Here is a 21392-nt window from a genome sequence, read left to right as displayed (position 1 = left end):
CTAAAGATAACTGGTTACCAAGTGGCAAAAAATCAGAATTTATTATTCCTGCTTATTGGCTTTATTTTTTTTTTTTTAATAAAAATCATACTATTTGATTATGCTCATGAGAAAATCATTGCTCTGCTTTTTGTGGCATAGTGAAATATGAGATGGTATGCTGAATGAGAATTATCAAATGCATAATATATACCACAGGGCTAGGGATGGGTGCCTGGAGAACTGAATTTTTCTTTCTTTCTTCAAGGCTTAATTAAACACGTAAGTATTTATGTTCACAGCATGAAGCTGCCAAGAATGAACTGAGCGATAAACAAAAAGAGCTGGACACTTTCACCAATAAAGGAAAACATTTGTTAGCAGAACTGAAAAGAGTACATAGATGCGACTCCACTGCGGTCAAAACAGACATGAACTGTATTGTGGACAAATGGCTAGATGTAAGAATCTGTTATTTATACAATGGACGCAGTTTTTAAGTTGGGCTAAGGTTATAGTATTAGCATTTTCTTAGGATCTTAGAGTACAATTGTTTACTAAAGTTTACTTTGAAGTATATATCTCAAAGGGTTAATCATAGGGATTTGACATCCATTGTACAACAAAGTTGTGACATCAATTTGATCAATTTAAAACAAAGTCTTATAATAATGTATGTATGTTACAGTGTAAATTTGCTCAGTGCACACTTCTGTGTGTAAATTTAGATTGGATTCTCACCAAATATATTACTTTATTAAAGTATTTACAAAGTATTACTTTACTAAAGTAAAGTGGACTAAATAAATTGGGCAGTAAATTGTATTAAGCTACACTGTATGTTGAGAAAGACATTATAGCAGAGAAACATAAAAGCTAGTATTTTATATTTTCATATTTATACAATTTTATTAGGAAATTACTACATTACATAAGAAAGATAAATCTAGCTGTTTTTAAAGATGACGTTTATTTCAACATAAAACTGTCCCAGTAAAAAATACATAAATATTTAGAAACATTCACATACGATTTTTGTTAATTTTATTGTATGGGTAACTAAACCAAAATTATAATTCAGAACTTAGGCCCAATTCTAAGAAAATTATTTTGCCTAAACATACTAATCATTTTTTATGCACTTGTCTTACAATTGGCTGCAAAATAAATGTAAAATTAATTTATGAATGGTATTGATACATCTTCTCTCCTGAAAGGTATCTGAAAGAACTGAAGACAACATTGACCGTCTGAGTGTAAGCGTGTCTCTGTGGGATGACATCCTCAAAACTGGAGACGAAATGGATGTATGGTGCAATAAGTCCATTTCTCAACTGAATGAAGGCATCAGCAACTTAAGTAACAGTCAGAGAATGGAGGTTCTCCTGAAAGACTTCCAGGTGGTTACCCATAAATCAGTGATAAAAATGTTCTAGACCAAAATCTCAAGTGGTATCAGGCATATAGACAAGGCTGTGTTGTAGATCACCGTATCCCCTGCTCAAGTAGTGGTACCACTAACCCAGTGTTTACCTGACAGCATTCCAGTCCTCTTTTGAAGCCATTTGCTTCTGACAGAAACACAAACAGCACATTTCTTACTAAATCTAAGTTCCACAGTTATTTTGGCTCTAGCAGTACATGGTAATGTGTTCTTACAAGCACAAAAATTTTAGAAAGCATAGCATTGGATTGAACTGTTCCAGGAGAAACTGATGGAAATTTTAGACAACTTTAGCTGAAGTTAAGTAAAAATTCAGTAGTTTCTGAAATCTACTGTCCAATCTTTTAATTGGAGTGATCTGTCTGAAGTTTTTTGGGAAAGCAAGTTTGGGTAATAGGATAAACAAAACAATTATTTGCCTAATACTTAAAAACAATAATTATATACATGATTATTTTCTCTTTCACTTTGCTATTAGTTGTTTTGTTGTTTTTTTTTAATAGGTAGAATATTTCTTTATAACTGTGATCTATATGACCATAATAACTACAAGGTCCAGATATGTCAGTGCAAATATAGCAGAACATTTTAGTTCCCTTTTGAGGTTAAAACTTATTTTTGTGTTTAATTTTTTTTTCTGAGAGCTCACTTCCTTGTAATAAAAACCAGAAAGCACATGTATTATATGCTGTATGCCGTTAAGTGGAACCTAACAACCACAGTAGATTTTTCCAGTCAAATAAACAATTACATTCCCATCTTTATTCAGCTGGTTTTAAGAAACAAAAGCTGTTAGTGCACTTTGAATTTAAAAAATGTGTGTGGTTATTTTAATGGCTGGATAAAAAAAATCTCTGAACTATGTCTAATAAAAGAGAAGAGATGGGAGAATTTTAGGGAAGAAACCAACTACAACAACAGTGTTGCTAAACTTTTTTTTACATTTTCTTTCATTTTTGCAATTGATGGAGCATACTTCTGACGGTCTAAAACCTTCCTGTAGTTTGGCAAGCAACTTTGACCACATCTCTTTTACAGTCTGAAATCAAGGCTAAAGAGCTGAAGTTGGAGCAGCTTAGTTCCAAAATTTCAGATCTCAAAGAACTGATCCATAGTCAAGAGCCTCCTGCAGATCTCCAGGTAAAATAAAGATACTGGTAATCACAGACTGTGCTCAAAAAACTAAGAAATTCCTCCTGAAATTTCTGTCTCCCAGGTACTGCCTTTTTTTTTTTTAAGCTGACAGATGATATTACATTATTTACATGTATCATAACTATTCTTTCTTCATATTTCTTTAATTTTTTTTCTGAGAAAGAAAAAAGTATGCTTTTTATGGAGCTATTTGCGTTTAGGTCATATTCTGTATATATGGCAAATTTATAGCAACTGCTTAACTTTTCAAAAGTAGATAACTTCAACAGTTTTCAGTCTAGATTTTTATAAATTAGTATCCTTTCTTTGAATTACGGTATATCTAAAACTTAATCCTTAATGGTTGACATGTTTTATTTATGTAGGTATCTTTACTCATAGATGTAAAGAGAGTAAAATAATCGTTGTGTCACTTCCCTATCTTTTATATATATATATATATATATATATATCAATAAACATTCACTATAATAAATGCTTTATGTAAATGCTTTAATAGCTAACATTTTGGTTTTAGTTTATAGAATCAGATTTGAGGCAGAAGTTGGAACATGCCAAAGAAATGTCAAAGACAGCAAAAGAGACACTGGAAGATTTTAGTACTCAGAAGATGCAGTTACAGAAGTTTATTGATCAGATGACAGACTGGTTAACAGAAGTGGAAGAAACACTGTTATGCTGTGCACGTAACCTGGATCCTGATGCTCTAAATAAAGTGAAGGTCAGTGCTGAAGAAAATGAATATGCTTTTTCTTATGCAGTGATCTTTAGTTTTTAGCAGAGTCTTGCTAAGCATTATACTTCATTTTAATTTAACAATATGTCCTGCACAGATGCTAAAATCATAGCAAATAGTGCAGTGATACTCTTTTAAGTTCTACCAATGAACTGAAGTTCTGATCTATTTGTTAACTTGATTTTTTCTGATTTGATACAAAACTCTTTAAACATTATAATGAATATTATAGTCTTTGTTGTGACAAAAACTGGTTTTATTACATTGAACTATTCAGTCCTTACTCCAGCATGTTTACAAGTCCACTTACTCCTTTGTAATATAGGTTATGAATGTGTAACTTATCATAGTAAAAGACCCTGGACTGAGTTTAATTTTAACACAAACTTCTACCTCGGAAGTCCTCCTTAGTCCTCATATATAGCACTTCTTTTGTCTCCTAGAGCTCTCTTGATTGAATACAATTATGCTCATCATAACATGACAAAACACATGGATATTTTTTCGGTTTGAGCACATTTTAATGACTGTCTTCTGGACAATTTAATTTTCAAACAAATGTTCCTCTGCAGTCAGATGAAAACTCCCTTTCACTCAGAAATCCCACCAAGTACCAGTGTCCTGTTGCATCTCACGTGTATATTCAGACTGAACTGAAAATAACTGTTGTCCTTCAGTATGCCTTGAAATTTGTTTAGAAATAGAGTAGTAAATCATGAGAAACAGCATTTCTCTCACTTCTGTGATGGCTCTTTATTTTCAAGGATTCATCTCACTTAAAAAATTTAGGAAATGTGCACCGGTAGTTCTTCCCTTCATTGTGTCTAGGACTTGCAATAGGCCATAGGAGGAAAGAGCATATAGGAAGAGGAAAAGAGAGGGCTCTTCTGTTTCTTTACAAACGTCATATTTGTGTTGTAACTTCATTTTCAGGAAACACAAAAAGACCTCCAGCTTCAGCAGAGTCGCATTGACTCAACCCGTGAGAACCTCAACAGTCTGTGTCGCAAATACCATTCTGTAGACCTGGAAACTCTTGGTGGCACTGTCACTTTGTTAATAAAGAAGTATGAAGCTGTAAATCTGCTCTGTTGCAGAACACAGGCTAGCATGCAAGAGTCCTTAGAAAAACATTTCCTCGGTGAGTCTTCAGTCTTATTAGTATGAACTGTTAGCCCACAGCCATGAATCATTCTGGAATCTGCCAGAGTTTCCAGTGATGTCACTGCAACTGCAACTTTATTTTTGTATGGAGCCTTTCAAAAGTCCTGTTACCAAACGTTCATTTGATAACTGCTATGAAACAAAGTGGTTTACTATAACAGAATTCCACTTTAACTGTGTAATATGCATGAAAGGCAAGCCCAGTTCCACCTCTCTTCACTCTTAGTATGTACTTCTACAGATACACTGTGTATTTGACATAAAGAGATTTATATAACCAAATGCAGATGCTTATAGTTTAAATGTCCCCAACTGGAGTATTTCTTGGGATCCCTGGATAGTCAGTGGAGAGGAGTAGGCAATTTTAAATCTTGTATATTAACATACTAATCCAGATACTATCTATACATTAAATTAGGACATATATAATAGACTGAAAATGCCTATCTTTTCCCATTGACTATAAAGGGAAGCTAGTGTGACTGTTCAAATTTGGATATTTACAGTGGAAACATCTAACTTTCTGTGAAATGAATCCCACTCCCCAAGGTCATTGAAGGTAATGATACACATCCTGTTCCTGAAGAATAAAAGGACTGTGGAAGACAGCTGTATAGTATTATGGATAATGCTGCTTCTTAAAAAAATATTCTCTTCTCTATACTTTTTTATTAAATAAGATTCAATGCAAGAATTCCAGGAATGGTTTTCTGGTGTGAAGGCTGCAGTAAAAGAGTCATCTGATAGGTCTGGAGACAGCAAAGCCATAGAGGCAAAGCTACATGACTTGCAGGTATAGTGAACAATTAAAAACATTAATTAGCAATTTAACTATATGTATCCAATTATATCTCTAAAATAATTAGATGTTATAATATTTATTGGTTTTGTTTCCAAAAAGGTAATGTAAGAATGGCTGGCGACAGCAATACGTACTGTAGAGGGAGTACAGTGGAAACTGTGTTCATTGTTCTGAGAGATCAGAATTTAATTTCTGGAAGATATATGTGTAACTAGACTATTCCTGTTTCTGTTTTTGAATCCTTTTTCCCTTTTTTTTGCCTTCTTTCTTTTCTATTCCTGTTTTCTTACACGGTTGCTTATTCAGTCTTTCAGATTATCACTGTCATGTCAAATCTTATCATCTATGCAGATTTTTGACACACAAATAGCAGCACACCTACTTCAAACAACCTAGTTATTGGAATGTATAACATCTTCAGGACATGAGTAAACTGTCCAGACAAAAACAGGACTACCTTGGAACCAAGTAGGAAAATTCAGTTTTGTGAATTGTAGCACCGCTTGATAAATTTTTAGTTGAACTATCTGCTCAGAACTTTTTCCATAGCTAGATATGTCTCATCTTCTTGGGGAAAACTGACCACTTCTAATAGAAATATTACTTATCTTTATTTATTAAATCTAGTTATGCATTTTAAACTGTATTCTTTTATTACACAGAGTGTGCTGGATTCTGTTAGTGAGGGACAGAACAAGTTAGATGCTGCCTGCAAGGAAGGAGAAAGTTTGTATGCTTGCTTACCTAAACCAGTTGTGAGCCATATTCAGGAGCAAATCGTGAAGTCTAACCAGAACTTCCAGGAATTCCTCAACCAGTGTCTGAATGATAAGAAGTCTCTGGAAGCTTGTGCGTCACACCTGGAAAGGTGAGTAATATCAGTCACAGGTGGACTGCATGAAATTATCTGGCTGCAGAAATACAGGGAACAATTTGAAATCATTTCCAGTTACCCTGGTCCTGTTTGCTTTTTTGTTTGCAACTGTTTAAGACAGAATAAAGTTTTCTGATAAAAACGTGTCAACCCTTGGAGATCTTGCTCCAAGGGTATTATTTTGGTTAGATAATTCCAGGTCAGGATCATATATGCAGATCTGCATAACTCATGCAATCCCAAATCAGCAGTTGGATTCTCCATAATTTAAATGGAATTGCCTGGAAGGAAAAGGTGTGATGAGTTTTCAAGTTCTGCCCTGGATTTTGAAGATAGTATGCTTTTCACACAGCTGGTGTCTGTCCTGTCCCATTCCACACAGACATATTTCCTAAGAACCTAATAAGAAAACTCTGCTAAATTATTACTCGGGATTGGAATTTTTTGAGTGTTAGTATTTTTAGGTCAGTTAGATTCAAAACTGTTGCTACTTTAAAGCAAAGTTAGTAATAGTAGCAGTAATGGATAAAACAGCAAGATGAGATGGTGAAGGGAAAGGTTTTAAAACTTAGGGCCAGAACTTGTTTTGCCGAGTTCTGAATGCTTGAGAGTCCAGTTACGTTCTGTTGGAGAAATCAAAAGCACAACGTCTAAGGTGTTGTAAGTGTCAGTACTGAGTGGAAGCCCACTTTTACCCATTTTTTAAACTTAGACTATATCATTATAAGGATTTGGAAAAAGCTTTCTTTTGGTCTGCCTTTACTGAACCTAATAATAAATAAAAGCACTGTCACTTTAAATTTTGGAGGCTTCTGTTCTCACTGTAGTTCCCATGATTTTGCTGAATGTTTTTAGAGAGTCGCTGAATATTTTTAGATTAGCAGTCACTGTGGAATTATGTTTTGTGTACAACTCTTATTCTCGAAGCGTAACATTGATACCTAGCTTTATTTTCCTGGTCTTGTGGATACTGAAAGAACTGAATCAACTTCTACTAAATTCACTCCACCTGAGAAAAAAATTTAAGGGAGTATTTATCTGTTTTATAGTTTTGAAGATCAGCACAAGAAACTTGGCTTGTGGATACGTGACATGGAAGAAAGAATAAGCGCAGAAGCATTAGGAGAGAACAAACAGCTTATTCCTGAGAAGAAAAAGGAGGTGCATAAAGTTGAAAAGTTCCTGGAAGAGTTACTGAACTCAAGGTAATATGAAATACATTTCCTAAAATATTCTCACTTTTTCCTCTGCTAAAGCAACAGTGAAACTAAACTGTTGGGGTAAAGTGTGTTTGTGAAAGAAAGAGAAAGGTGTTGCAACATGCTCCATTAAAAGAAGCTGAATCCAGATACTTCCAGTTTTAAGGAGACTGGAATTTGGAGCCATCTCCAAAATTCAATGATGATACATTTCTCATTAAAAAAAGCTTATCTTAATGCATGCATAAATGGAAACTGAAAAACATAAGAAAAATCTTAACAATATTGATTGTAAAATCAGTAGTAAAAATGGCACTTATCATTATATCAGTTTTAAAATTTTCTTTCTGACCTGCAACACTCATATTCAACCGGGTTAGCACAAATCCCTTTCACATATAGCTAACTTTATAAAAAAGTTCAAATAACATCCACATTGGCTGTGAAATCTTTCTAGAACTCAGACTTAGCCAACAGATGATGAAGTAATTGCCTTTTTTAGTGCACAGTGGTTTTCAAATTCTTTTTATTATTAGGTTCAAATTCTTTTTTTTTATTATTAGGTTGGGCATATTATTAGGCAGAACATAAATAGTAGTCAGTTGTTCAAGCCACACAGCGTGCTAAAAGGAAACACCCAGTCACTACCTATCCCATGGAGACTGATGCAAGATATTTTGGTCTGATGGAAATTCCCTGTAATCACAGGATATCAGGAAGGGTGATTCAGTAGATGGAAATTAATTGAGGCTGTATAAACCCAGAATTTTAATCCCTTTTACTGATCCTTGTACTAAACCCCAGAGTCAGTGACTAATCCTGGACAAATGTCCTGATATTTCCATTATGCCTTCCTACCTGACAAAGACTATGGAGTTCTCAGAAGCTTTGGCACGTACAAAAAGGTAGCAGTTCATATAGAACTGGAAAGTCTGACAGCCGGAAATTATCTGATAATTGCTATAGCAATATCATATGCTTTCTGAAAATGATTTTCAGTCTCATCATTTTCTTTCAGGGAATCTTTTGATAACTTGTCCCAAATGGCACAGACTTTAAATGAAGAAGGCCATGGTGCAGGGAGGGAAGTGCGCCTGGCTTCTCAGCATCTCACTAATTATCAAAACATGGTGAAAACTGTCAAGAAGAAGCTACAAACATGTCAGCTTGCACTCCAAGAGCATCTCACTCTGGAGGAGGCATTGCAGAGTATGTGGTTATGGTTGAAAGAGATTCAAGATAAACTGGCATCATCAGAGAGCACTCTTGGTAGCAAAGACACACTAGAGAGACGGCTGACACAAATTCAGGTAAAGAAGGATACAACTAGAGATTACTCATTGAGGTTAATATTGGCTGTGGGCCACATTAGTGGAAGAGAAATGTTCTTGTATTTTATTCTTACTACAGTTACAAAGGAGCAGATCAGAATTTAAGGTGATTTTGACAAATCGGGAGGTGCAGTATGAAAAATGGGATGAAGTTTAATACAGACAGATGCCAAGTATTACATTAATAAAGAATAGTGAACTATGAAAATGTGTATTCGGATACAGAAAAGCTTCCTCATGGAGGGGAAGCCTTAGAATAATTGACACAGAGAGGCTGTAACATATCTGCCACGTCGTCTTCAAGAACAGGTGAGATAAACATCCTAATAGGAAGGTCATCAGTGTAGGAGATCCCTCCATGGGCTTTCTTGAGATTTGTTCCAGCTATGTGGGGCTGTCTTTCTGTGCAGTGCCTGTCCTACTCCTTAAATACTGCAATGTGAGCTATCTCTTAGGATGACCAGTGCAGTGAAAAGCCTGTATGTCTGCGAGAAAAAATGCTGGATCACTTGCACGTAGCAAGGGACAGGAACTTAAAGGAAAAGGGGCATAGGAATTCATACTGGGTATGGCTGTCAAGGATAAATAAGCTCACAGAAGGTAGAGTCCACCGTTGAAAGAATAACAGCTTTCACTTCTCACTTAAATTTGATATTTTGACTTATTTTGCTTCACAGGAGATCCTCTTACTCAAAGGTGATGGTGAAGTTAAGCTGAACATGGCCATTGGCAAAGGAGAACAAGCACTTAAAAGCAGCAGTGAGGAAGGACAAAAGGTGATACAAATCGAGCTACAGACACTGAAGGGTGTATGGAATGACATTATCAGCACTTCAGTGAACTGGCAGAGGTAAAACTTCCTGGAAAACACAGGTCAAACCCTGCTTACAGCACGTAGAGTCCATTCATTCATTACTAGTATGTGAGGGGAAATTTGCTTTATCAGAGAGAATCAAAATTGCCTGAAAAAATACATACTTCTATAAAAAAGATGAGTTGATCCTATCAGATTAATCAAATTTCATATGGATGGTACTTGATGGTAATTTAAGAATAGAAATCATAGAAATTCGTATGGAGAAAAACCTAGAAAGGCCTTTCTGAGTTATTGAACATGTACTTGGCAGGACCAAGAACATGTGACAGATATTTATCTACCTCTTCCTTACAAAACTCTAGGAAGTTTTCTCAATTTTGTCTTTCAGTATGGTTTTTTAATCAAAAAAAAAAAAAGAAAAATCCTAATATCTAGTGAGATTGAGTGTGCCCTCAGCAAGTTTGCCGATGACACCAAGCTGTGTGGTTTGGTTGATACCCTGGAGGGAAGGAATGCCATCCAGAGGGACCTTGACACACTTGTGAGGTGGGCTGATGCCAACCTCATGAAGTTTAACAATGACAAGTGCAAGGTCCTACACCTGGGTTGGAGCAATCCCAGGCACAGCTACAGGTTGGGCAGAGAAGAGATTCAGAGCAGCCCTGCGGAGAAGGACTTGGGGGTGCTGGTTGATGAGAAAATGAACATGAGCCAACAGTGTGCGCTTGCAGCCCAGAAAGCCAACCGTATCCTGGGCTGCATCAAAAGGAGCGTGACCAGCAGGTCAAAGGAGGTGATCCTGCCCCTTTACTCCGCTCTTGTGAGACCTCACCTGGAGTATTGTGTGCAGTTCTGGTGTCCTCAACATAAAAAAAAGGACATGGAACTGTTGGAACAAGTCCAGAGGAGGGCCACGAGAATGATCAGGGGACTGGAGTACCTCCCGTATGAAGACAGGCTGAGAAAGTTGGGGCTGTTCAGCCTGGAGAAGAGAAGGCTGCGTAGAGACCTCATAGCAGCCTTCCAGTATCTGAAGGGGGCCTATAGGGATGCTGGGGAGGGACTATTCATGAGGGACTGTAGTGATAGGACAAGGGGTAATGGGTTAAAACTTAAACAGGGGAAGTTTAGATTGGATATAAGGAGGAAATTCTTTCCTGTTAGGGTGGTGAGGCACTGAACTAGGTTGCCCAGGGAGGTTGTGAATGCTCCATCCCTGGCAGTGTTCAAGACCAGGTTGGACGAGGCCTTGGGTGATACGGTTTAGTGTGAAGTGTCCCTGCCCATGGCAGGGGGGTTGGAACTACATGATCTTAAGGTCCCTTCCAACCCTAACTATTCTATGATTCTATGATCTACTCCAAATAATCTTTTTTGCATATTAAGATGATTTCCTCTTGTCCTTAGATTAGGTTAGACCATTATGTTTTGAATAAGATTCTCACAAACTCATGTCTATCATTAAGTCCAGTGGAATGAGAATTACATTCCTCACTAACTTGAATGTAAATTGACATAGAAAACAAAAGCAGGCTGGAGGAAAAAGCATTTTCTAAACGTATTATACATGGCAAGAGACAGTATAACATTATGCTATAAGCAGGGTCTTCTTTTTTCCCAGACTAATCAGAAGTTCTTACCTGTACTGTATGTGTTTCTTTTAATGTAAGCTGCCTAGATTCTGTCATTAGCGAGTGGAATGAATATCTGGAAAGGAAAAACCAGCTGGAGCAGTGGTTAGAGAAATTGGATCACAAAGTGGAACAGCCTTTAGAACCACAGATTGGTCTGAAGGAGAAATTTGCTCAGCTGGACCACTTCCAGGCTATTGTTTCTGAGATAGAGAGTCACTCTAGTGATTTACAGCAACTCATTGAAAAGGCTGTGGAACTGTATGAAAAAACAGAAGATGAGTCTTTTGGAGAAGCAGCTCAAGAAGAACTAAAAACACAGTTTAATGACATCACAACTGTAGCCAAGGTAAGATCTCAATTTAAACTAAGTAAAATGTTTAGACATCTGTATACAGAGCTAAAGTTTTTATTTTCATAATGTTTTAGTAACTAAAGGATAGACTGTGTTTGAATAATCTTGTCTTTTGTTCTGGCTCAGTCTAACAAAAAGTTGGAAACAGTTTATTACAATTGGAATTGCATTGAAATGTAAAAAGTATTGGGAATTGAAATTGGTATGGTTCTGATTTTTGAAAAGTGAAGGCCATATATTTTATTCCTACTTTCTTATATACAACAGTATTTCTGACATCTTTCCAGATTTATTTTCATCTACTTATTTTTCATTCATTCCTAGCACTTTTTTTTGTACCTAGAAAGGGAAGAATGAAAGGGAAATGCTTCCCTGAGTAGAAAACATATTGTCAGAGAGATAAATCCTACTGTCAGAGAGCTATATGCCCATATTTTGTGATATTTCAAGCCACTAAGCACCACACATGCTACACAGGTACTCTGGTTTCTAAGGAAAAGATACATGAGGTCACCACCTTTTCAACTAATGGGAAAGTTTGCATCTGAGAAAGGCTTCATGATAAAAGGTTAACTGAGACTGAAGTCAACACTATAATCTCTTGGAAGTGTGCTTCAGGTTTCCATGTACTGAGAATAGTGCTGATGGCCTGTAGGTAGTTAATTCATAGTATATATAAAAAAAAAGTACCAAAGTAAAAATTAATGGAAGATCTAAAAAATTACCTGTTGGGAAAGATGTTAAATCTAGGGCATATGAATTCTTTAATTACCATATACTCAAACATTCTTTTATCGATGAACTTTTGCTTTTTTTTTTTTCTTTTATTTTTTTCACTGGAAATAGTAAGCTATGACTCTGAATTCTGGAGAATGAGCACAGTTTCATCCTTGTATGACTCCAATTTTCTTCAGCAGAGTTAAACCTGGAGCAATATAAAGATTACTAACTCACTCAGTACAGTGCCTTTAAACTTGTGTGAAAAGAGTATTGTAAGTGAGCATGGCAGCATTCTCATAAAATCAATATGCATCAATAAATTTAATTTCTTAAGCAAGAAAGCAAGCTTTGCAGTCTTTCCCCTGGGAGAGACCAGCACTGACTGCAGCTGGTAGGAGCCATTCCCACCAGAAGAGACCAACTACAGTTGCTCTTTGCCTCCACTCTCCCCTTCTACTGGTGCTATATTTTGGTGCGAGCAACATAAACAGGAGGTGCATGTTGCCTTTCCTGGGGCTCTTTTGTTTCCCTAGAGGACTATCAGTTTTGTTTAAATTCCCCTGCATGTGGACATTTTCTTATTCTGTTGTTCCATAAAATGAGTTAAGATGTAAAAACTCTGAGGATTAACTTCAGGTCATCTTTGTTTAGCTAGTAACCATCCATTGTCTAGTTGGTCTGAGACATTCTGAGAAATTATGATGATTATTTTCAGAGAGAACAGCAAGGCTTATTAATCTAAATTTCTAAAAGCATTAGTTAAATGTTGAGTTATTCAAAGTTAAAAATAACTGGAGTGTAATTCATAAGTGGTTTAGTTCAAAACTGGTTTAAGGGTGCTTAGATCTAGAGTATTCACATAGGAGTAGAAACCTATTTGATTAGTTCAGTTCATTTTGGTTAGCTTTGATAAACATCTGCGAGTGTTAGCTCACAAGAATATTTCAAGAAATCTGTTCAGCCAGACCAAAGGCAATGCTGGACCAGTATGCTATTTCATCTTTTCATAGTAAGGATAAACTCGCCCCAATTTAAGCTTACATTAAAAAGTTAAGAACAGAGCCAGGAAGCTGCTGTATGCCTGTGTCAGGGGGAGCATCCTCTGGGGTGGAGGATCTTCTGATCTGATGATTAGAATGGACTCTGCACCATAAGAACCTTTTGCCCTTTTGAACAGCAGAAGTCCTCCTTTGTGGTCTTTGTATACAACATATCTGTGACTCTGCTTCGAATTTGTAGAGACTTGAAACTCCTAAATAAGAGCTGTTCTGGTAGCACACAGCTCCCTGAGAAGACTCATGGTGCAAAAGCCTCTTAAGGATGTATTGAGAAAGAGTTGTCACAGCTGCAGCTTTGATATCTATCAGACAATATATACGTTGTAAAAGGACATGTTAAAGTGCATTTTTACATACATTTCCAGAAGACTGCTTCATCTTTTGCTCCAGCAGAACATGCTTGTGCTTGAACCAAACCTACTTAAAGCCAGAACAGTATTTGAGCGATTTATTAACCTTGTTTTTTTTGTTTTTTTGTTTTTTTTTTTTTTTTTTTTTTTTTTTTGTTTTTTTTTGTTTTTTGTTTGGTTTGGTTTTTGGTGTTGTTCTTTTTTTTATTTTGGGGGATTTGGTTTTGTTTTGTTTTTTTTTTTTCATCTGAATGATAGGAAAAAATGAGGAAAGTGGAAGACATCGTGAAGGATCATTTGCTATACCTTGATGCTGTGCATGAATTCACAGACTGGCTCCAGTCTGCAAAGGAAGAGCTGCATCGTTGGTCAGACTCATCTGGAGATACATCAACTATACAGAAAAAGCTGGCAAAAATCAATGTAAGATAAGTTACCTTTCATGATTTCATCTGCAGTTCAGACTTTATGCTCTAGAATAGGCTAGAGACAGTAAGTTGTGGGATCTTAACTCTTTGTGTATTTGAAATAGGAAATGCCCCATCCCTGGAAGTGTTCAAGGCCATGCTGGATGTGGGATGTGGCTTTAAGCAACCTGGTCTAGTGGAAGGTGTCCTTGCCTATGGCAGGGGGAGTGGAACTAGATGATCTTTTAGGTCCCTTCCAACCCAAACCATTCGATGATCCTATGCAATGGTGATTACATTTCAGTGAACTGAAAGCAAGCTTTCTGAGCTATGATTTTTTTTGCTTCCCTTCCTATATTAAACTGATTGAGTAAAGGTACAAACAGACCTTAAATAGCCACAACACACATGGAAACAATTTGCAAGATCAGAAGCCCAGTGGCATCACAGAAGAATGTGGCTTAGCTGATTAATGAATACTGCTCTGTCCTGATTGCCGAGGATTCTGTCTCCATGAGCAGAGTTGTCTGAATCAATCAGAAACAACCTTTCCCGAGTTGCACAAAATGAAGATGCATGAAGCAGTACAAGGATTGTTCTCTCCAAACACAGCAGAAATGCATTGCCTCCCTTATGTGTGCTTTCCTTACTCCAGCATCTATTCTGAGATATTTGAGTGCCTATGTATTTCTGCATGCAGTGTTAAAGCAGACTGAATGTTTTGCTCATGCCTGATGTTTACTTTCAGATACTCATGCTGCCAACATTTTACTCTGCTCCTAAACATGTAGGAGTGGGCCAGTGAACAGGCTTCTAGAGGAAGATTCAGGATACCCAAAATCAAACTGCAGATTTGTTGTGCACTCTCAGATAGTTTTCAGTTTCCTTTGTGCTCAAACTCCCCACATATAAAACGGGAAAAGGAGACGGTAGTTTCTAGCTCATAAGACTAACAAAAGAACAAATACCACTAGTCTGGCCATGTGTTGTTTGGGATGATATTTATACTCTCCAGCCTCTTAAACTAAAAACTCTCCAGATTCCCTTGTAGCATGTGTGAGATTGAAATAGGACACTGGAGAAAGAATTCACTTCTGGAGAGAGGGGAGAAAAAAAAAATATGGAAAAAGAGACATGTGCAACCAATCTGGCACATCACAGATCACGGCTGTAAATGGCTTTTTTTCTGAGCAGCACAGTTGTGCTTTTAACACTATGAGCAGCTACATACCCGTGGTGCTTTTGTACAGATTACAGCAGTTAACTACTTGCGGATCTTAACCTAAACAGAGTTTTCAAGGAAGTTTGTTCTTTCTCCCCGAAACTTCAGCTTACGAAAGTTTCGGGAGCGCTGTTTACCCAGTGCACAGCCCGCACGCTCTCTCTGACGGCCGAGTTTTCTTTGCATCCGTCCTCCGGCAGTCTTTCCAAGCCCGGCGGCTCCCCGGGGACCGCTGCCTCCGCCCTGTGCGGGCGCTGCTCGGTGCGGGCGGGACGCCACGGCCCTCCCCGCCGCGGCGGAGGCGGTGGCAGCTCGGAGGGTTACCATGGCGATGTTTCCCTGCAGGAGCTGGTAGAGTCCCGGCAGACCGGCGCGGGCCGCCTGGGCCGAGTGGAGACGCTGTCCCCCGGCGCGAAGCGCGGCACGACGGCCGGCGGGTGCCAGCTGCTGGCGGCCGAGATGCAGGCCCTGCGGTCGGACTGGGAGCAGTGGGAGGAGAGCGCCCTGCGGAGCCAGCGCAGCCTGCGGGACGTGCTGAGCCAGAGGACCCTGTCCGAGCGAGAGTTCGCGGCGCAGGCCGCACGGCTGGAGGAGGCCGCGGAGCGGCTTGGCGGGCTGTTGGCCGCTTCGTCCCGGAGCCTGGCCCTCCTCGACAGCGCGCACACCGACGGCGAGGTCGTAGAAAGCTGGCGCAAGGAGAAAGTAAGGCCACGTCTCTTTTCTTGGCTGCTGTTCGGTTGTAAATGCACGGCTACTGGGGGGAGACAGCTTATGCCAGTGGGGACTGTCACGTAGGAAATAGTAACTTGCATTTGTCAAAAATATTTCTATGAAATCACAGCTTTCCAAACTTTTTCTGTAACTGTCATCACAAGCAGCAGTGTTTCCAGAAGACATTTCTCTCCTTGGCCTCTGCTGTACGAGGCTTAGCAAATTCTGCCTGGATCTCATCTGGGAAAAACAGGACTTGTCTCTGAGAAAGGGAAGGAGCTACAGCACACCAGTTGTTCAGTGTTTCAAACTTGAGAAGCACTGAACAGGGACATGGGAAGCATTTCTTAAAACCTAAGTAACAGCCGGAGCTGTTTCTTACTTATAATTTGTCAGGAGTGTATTGAGCTCATGTTCTGCATTTCCTGAAATATCCTTCATGTCATGCATGTTGAGATCTTGTCCAATATTTAAAGGAGTTATACCAGAAACCAGTACACTTGTTGATTACTTTGTAGTGGAATTAGAGAAATAGGTGGTTTGTGCTGCTGATTGTCTTCCAGCAACAGCAACAAAAAAAACCACGTGTGTGTATCACAAACACACACACACTGTATATAAATGTAGATATATATTTTCGCAACAAGATATGTGTTTATATGTATCTTGACTACTGTGAAGCACAGGTGTTGAGAAAAGGTACAGTGTATTTCCCTTTCAGAGTACTGTTGAAATTAAGCAGTTCAAGTAAAGGAAGAGAGGCCTGTGATGCCTGCTTTCTGACCCCTTGGTGGAAGATACTTTTAAAAAAACACAACCCAGAACACCTTCTCTTTGAACTGAGATTATAAACCTCCTCCTCCAGTGTCTTTGCCAAGTTTTTTCTATGGCTTCCCCTTTCAAATCTGGCACAGATTTATGGAACCTGCTTGAGTGTCAGTACATGTCTGTAGGAGTAACAAAGCTGACATTACATTGAAGCAAATAATGGTACAAATATGCAAAGTCTGCCATGTTTATATGTTTTTACAAAGGAAAGGAAGACATGGAATTGTCATCAACATACATCAACAACTACCAGACATTTTTCATTTTATAAATGGAGAAGGATATTGTTTTTATTAATTGCATATATACTGTGTATATACTGTAGCAACACTTTATTTAGATTAGACAGTTGTAAACTTTAGCTAGTGAGGAAAATGTAGAGGAATCTCAAGACTCACAATGCACGGCCCTAATATGTAATTTTATTTATAGTTAGAGGAAATGTGACAGTAATCTTGCCATTTCTGGACCCCAGGGATAGGTCCTATTGTGAACATAAAATAGCACTGCAGCTTTCCATTTCCATTGTCTCAGTGGTTCTGTTGCCATGTGAGCCAAGGCCATGAATTAAAAATGAATCTCCTAATTCTCAGAATTAGCAAGCTCATTCTGCTGTTCTATTCTACTCAAGCTCCATTCCTTTAGGTTTGTGCAACATAAAAGCAACAGATCTTGCACTTGGAATTCAGCAGATTATTTTGGTAATTGTCAGATTCAAAATGAAATCCAAGTGGCTGAAATAGTGCTATCAGTGTTTCTGTATGGAAAATGTAACAGTTAAATGCACCCTGTTCTGGAAGTTAATGTTCCTGTTTCTTAATAGGTTATGCCTAAGGCTGTACATCATCAGAATAACCTTTTAGAAGTTATTGAGGTAGGCTATTTGAAACTGGAAAAAAATCATTGAAAACAGGCAATTCTAGCCCTGTGCTACCCTTAGAACATGTTTTCTTTGCCAAAAACAGCAACAAAAATAAAAGCTGTTAGTATTTCATTACAGTGATTCCTGCTCTATACAGTTTGTGGCATTTTATGTTTAAGTAACAGCCATTGTGTTTTTATTCATAATGCTTTTAAAAAAGGATCTTGTGTCTAGTTTAATGTAAAGTAAGATAAACAAAAAGTAGTTGGTTTACATTTTCCCAAAGTTTCATTGCTATTACATAATTATTTAATTCAAATGCTCCTTTATATGGTATTGAAACAAACTGGCAGTGAGACTCTTTGAAATGTCTTTTATGGTTGAACTGATTTCTGGTGTATGAGTGACTTAGATAAAGTACATAAAACAAGCACAAATGATGTAAAGCAGAGGAGACCTGAAAATCTGCTGTAGCAAAGTATTTCTTCATACTCACAAGAACACATGAAAGTTTGTACACATAATACATCTGAAAAGTCTTTCGACTTAATTTTATAGGGCTTCCCTGGGATGTATAAATGTCAAACAGAGTTCAATACTGTTAACATAATCAAGCTGTGATTCATAGCCAATTCATGTTTGTAGTTTTGGTTTTTCTCTAAATGGATTGTTCTGGTTTTTCTTCCTGGCAGTTCAAGAAGCAATATCTCTATACCTCTATTTTTCTTTTTTTTTCCTCACTTGCTCAGAAATCCACTATATAAATTCTAAAATACTAATTTTACCATTGAGGAAAAGAGATATGAAACAAGCACAAAATTGCTTGAGGGCAACAGACACATCAGCTGAATCTCTGGCATTTGTACATTTACTGTTCTTGATGATCTTTCGAGGTCCCTTCCAATCTCTAGCATACTGTGATAAATCTGTTGATTGCCTTGCTAGACTCTTGTAATATGTCCTTTTACATTTGATTAACATAAAGGGGTGTCTGTTTATTGCAGAGTTAGTTAATACTTTACAGTGAAAAATCTACTCAGTGAGCATTTTTATGTCTGCAGTGTAGATTGTGGTATTTTGAAAACTTTCTGCATGTGTTTTTGTGTACATCATTTGTACCTTTCCCAAACATTGTTTTGTATGGATAGATTATTGCAAACTGTTTACTGTGTATATTTCTTTATATACATTCAGAACCATGATCTGGGGACTTCTTGTCCCACTTACATGTCCCTGGAAAATCTGTCTTCGCTTCCATATGATCCATTTCTTAAGTTTATATTACACATTTCTTCCAAAATGGCACTTAGATTTAGACAAACTAATCAGTAGTTGCCAAACGCTCTGGCCTGCCTGCACTGAAGAACCTCTGCCATGGTGAATGTAACTAGCTAGTGGATCGTCTCCTCTCCCTGGGAGTTTCAGAGGAATGCCTGAAGAATTTAGTTTCTAGTGAGATAGGAGCTAAGACTGCGCTGCTCATCATGCTTGAGTAGCTGGCAGGATTCTGCAGTGGAGATGCTGTGGGCATCAACAAGGACTGTTTTTGTTGGAGTGGTTATCACACCTCTTCCAGTGATGTAAATTAAGCCAATGAAAGCATTTTGGTTTTGCTGGCTTAGCTCTCTCCAAAGCAAGAGTCTTTCCAGTGCAGCAATGAATGACAGGCAGTAACCCGCTTACTCTCATGAGATTGTAAGCAGCTGTATTTTTACATTATGAAGCCCTCTGTGAAAGAGTTGAAACTGTTAAAAAATTTTTGCATAAATTATTTTTTTTAATATACAGCTTAAACCAGTTTTTATTGAACATGCTAAAGTCAAGCCAACTGGCTAATTATGTGTATATAAACAGATATTGTTTGCTGTTCCCTAATTGTATGTACTTTTATATCTGTACAGCTAACTGACAATACCATAGCTCATTCATTGAAATGAAATTTATATTTTAAACTTTTTTTGAGAATATTTTGAACTAAGAAAGTTGAGGCTTCCAGAAATTTGGTTTTTAGAAGCTGGTAATTTCAAATAAGCTTCTATGGGTTTGACTGCTAAAATACTCTTAAAAGTGAATTTGCATATATCATAAATGAGGTTGAACTGAAATTCTCATAAATTTAGATTCAAAAGATGTAAGTTTTTCATTTACTCACCAATCTTGTTTCCATTTGGTTTAATATTGTTGTAATTGTTTCATTTGCTTTTTTTTTACAGGAAACATTGGATGCTCTGGTAAAGTCTGAACATGTGACAGATGAGCTCAAAACTCAGTTAAATGATCTTTGTAGATTTTCCAGAGATTTGAGTTCTTATTCGTCAAAAGTTTCAGGGTTGATTAAAGAGTATAACAGGTACACATTCATCTTGTTTATAGATAATCAGTTCCATGTGTGTGGGAGGGGTCATGAGCTGTCTTTTAGGAAACCATTAATTAGAATTTTAGAATTAGAAACAGAGGTATCCAATTATTAGAATCATTATTTTGATTTTTTTTTTTTTGTCAATACAGGTTGTAAAAAGTAGCAATTTTATTGTTTGTTTTTTTTTTTTCTAAAAGCTAGGCTATGCCGCTAAACTAAGCTGAAATTAATGTATATCCACACCTGACCTGTTACAGGAGAAATCCCTGTAAGAAACTGTGAGGCAGCACTATGGCTTATTTATTTGTCTGAAAGAAGAACAAGCTATACCAGCTCTTTAAGATCTTTTTCTTAACTTTTGTCATTCAGTTTACTCTTTGACTAGCTGGTTCTTTGAAAGAGGGGAGCTAGCATTTGGTTGCTTTCTTGCTTTCTCTCAGGTCACTCTAGCTCATTTACTTGGAGTGGGACACCTGCATTTCAGACACAAGATTCCCTTGTTTCTTGCAGGGGGTTATAGCTTTGATTGATCCTTCCTAAAATTTCAAATTTAACTAAGCCACAGAAGTTAGAATTGTAATCGCTGTAGTTCCACAGCCTGTCCCTAGAGAGAGGAAGGGGCTTGGAAAACTGTTCATGCTTAGGTGCTCTGAGTCATTCTCGGAAAGTGCTTACACCTGTCATATCTGTGGCAGTTACATCCCAGCTTATGTGCTTCACTTTTAAGGAACTGAAAGCTTCTAATGGATTTCCTGGTGCCTCAGTTAAGTGCTTAAAATGAGTAGGAGGAATCCAGGTTAACTTAACCTTACCATTGTATTTCAGAGAACTAAGTAATAGCACTGTCACCTAACAGAGTCATGCTTTTCCTGCCTTTCTTCCTCCCTCTTGCTTCCCTGATGTGATAAACCCAGCCTCTGCCTGCAAGCTTCAAAAGGATGTCAGAGCAAAGAGCAGATCTTGCAGCAGAGATTTCGGACGGCTTTCAGGGACTTCCAGCAGTGGCTGGTCAATGCAAAAGTCACCACAGCCAAATGCTTTGACGTGCCTCAAAATATCAGTGAAGCTTCAGCAAGCTTGCAGAAAATACAGGTAACTGTGGCAGTGAAATATTAGTCTAAGGGAAGCATAATCAGTTTCATGTAAAGCTCAGGCTGAATTGTTTGCTTAATAATTTTTGTTAATGTTGCTATATAATCACTGAAGGTGACTAATTACAATGAAAAAAATCACCCTTTTAATCTAGTTTGTTTAGTTTAATAGCTCATATGTAGTAATTGTCTCTCATACTACTTTTCCTTGTTTATTTCTTTTTTATTATAAGAAAAAATATGTTTTTAAAGGCAGAGAGTACTATAAAATCAGAATGATATCAGAATCGGGACTTA

At 37.5% G+C, this 21392-nt stretch overlaps 1 protein-coding gene across 16 annotated transcripts in view; it reads left to right on the top strand.

Moving 5' to 3' along the window:
• The window catches only part of SYNE1 (spectrin repeat containing nuclear envelope protein 1), a 291594-nt gene that overhangs the window by 122817 nt on the left and 147385 nt on the right, over positions 1–21392 (top strand). For all 16 annotated transcript variants that reach the window (XM_057405922.1, XM_057405914.1, XM_057405992.1 and 13 more), the window contains 15 exons: positions 282–440; positions 1197–1379; positions 2462–2563; positions 3096–3299; positions 4248–4455; positions 5159–5271; positions 5943–6148; positions 7204–7359; positions 8372–8663; positions 9362–9534; positions 11172–11481; positions 13874–14038; positions 15590–15946; positions 19859–19995; positions 20919–21096. In XM_057405922.1, the coding sequence (XP_057261905.1) occupies positions 282–440; positions 1197–1379; positions 2462–2563; positions 3096–3299; positions 4248–4455; positions 5159–5271; positions 5943–6148; positions 7204–7359; positions 8372–8663; positions 9362–9534; positions 11172–11481; positions 13874–14038; positions 15590–15946; positions 19859–19995; positions 20919–21096 (2943 nt within the window). The remainder of the gene's footprint in view (positions 1–281; positions 441–1196; positions 1380–2461; positions 2564–3095; positions 3300–4247; positions 4456–5158; positions 5272–5942; positions 6149–7203; positions 7360–8371; positions 8664–9361; positions 9535–11171; positions 11482–13873; positions 14039–15589; positions 15947–19858; positions 19996–20918; positions 21097–21392) is intronic.

Source organism: Pezoporus wallicus, unplaced genomic scaffold, assembly GCF_028554395.1.
Source record: "Pezoporus wallicus isolate ANWC-B61680 ecotype Strahan unplaced genomic scaffold, APGP_CSIRO_Pwel_v1 contig_3817, whole genome shotgun sequence".
In the NCBI taxonomy this organism is placed as follows: Eukaryota; Metazoa; Chordata; class Aves; order Psittaciformes; family Psittacidae; genus Pezoporus; species Pezoporus wallicus.
The sequence above is the reverse complement of the archived record's forward strand: the minus strand, read 5'-3'. Positions and strand labels throughout refer to the sequence as shown.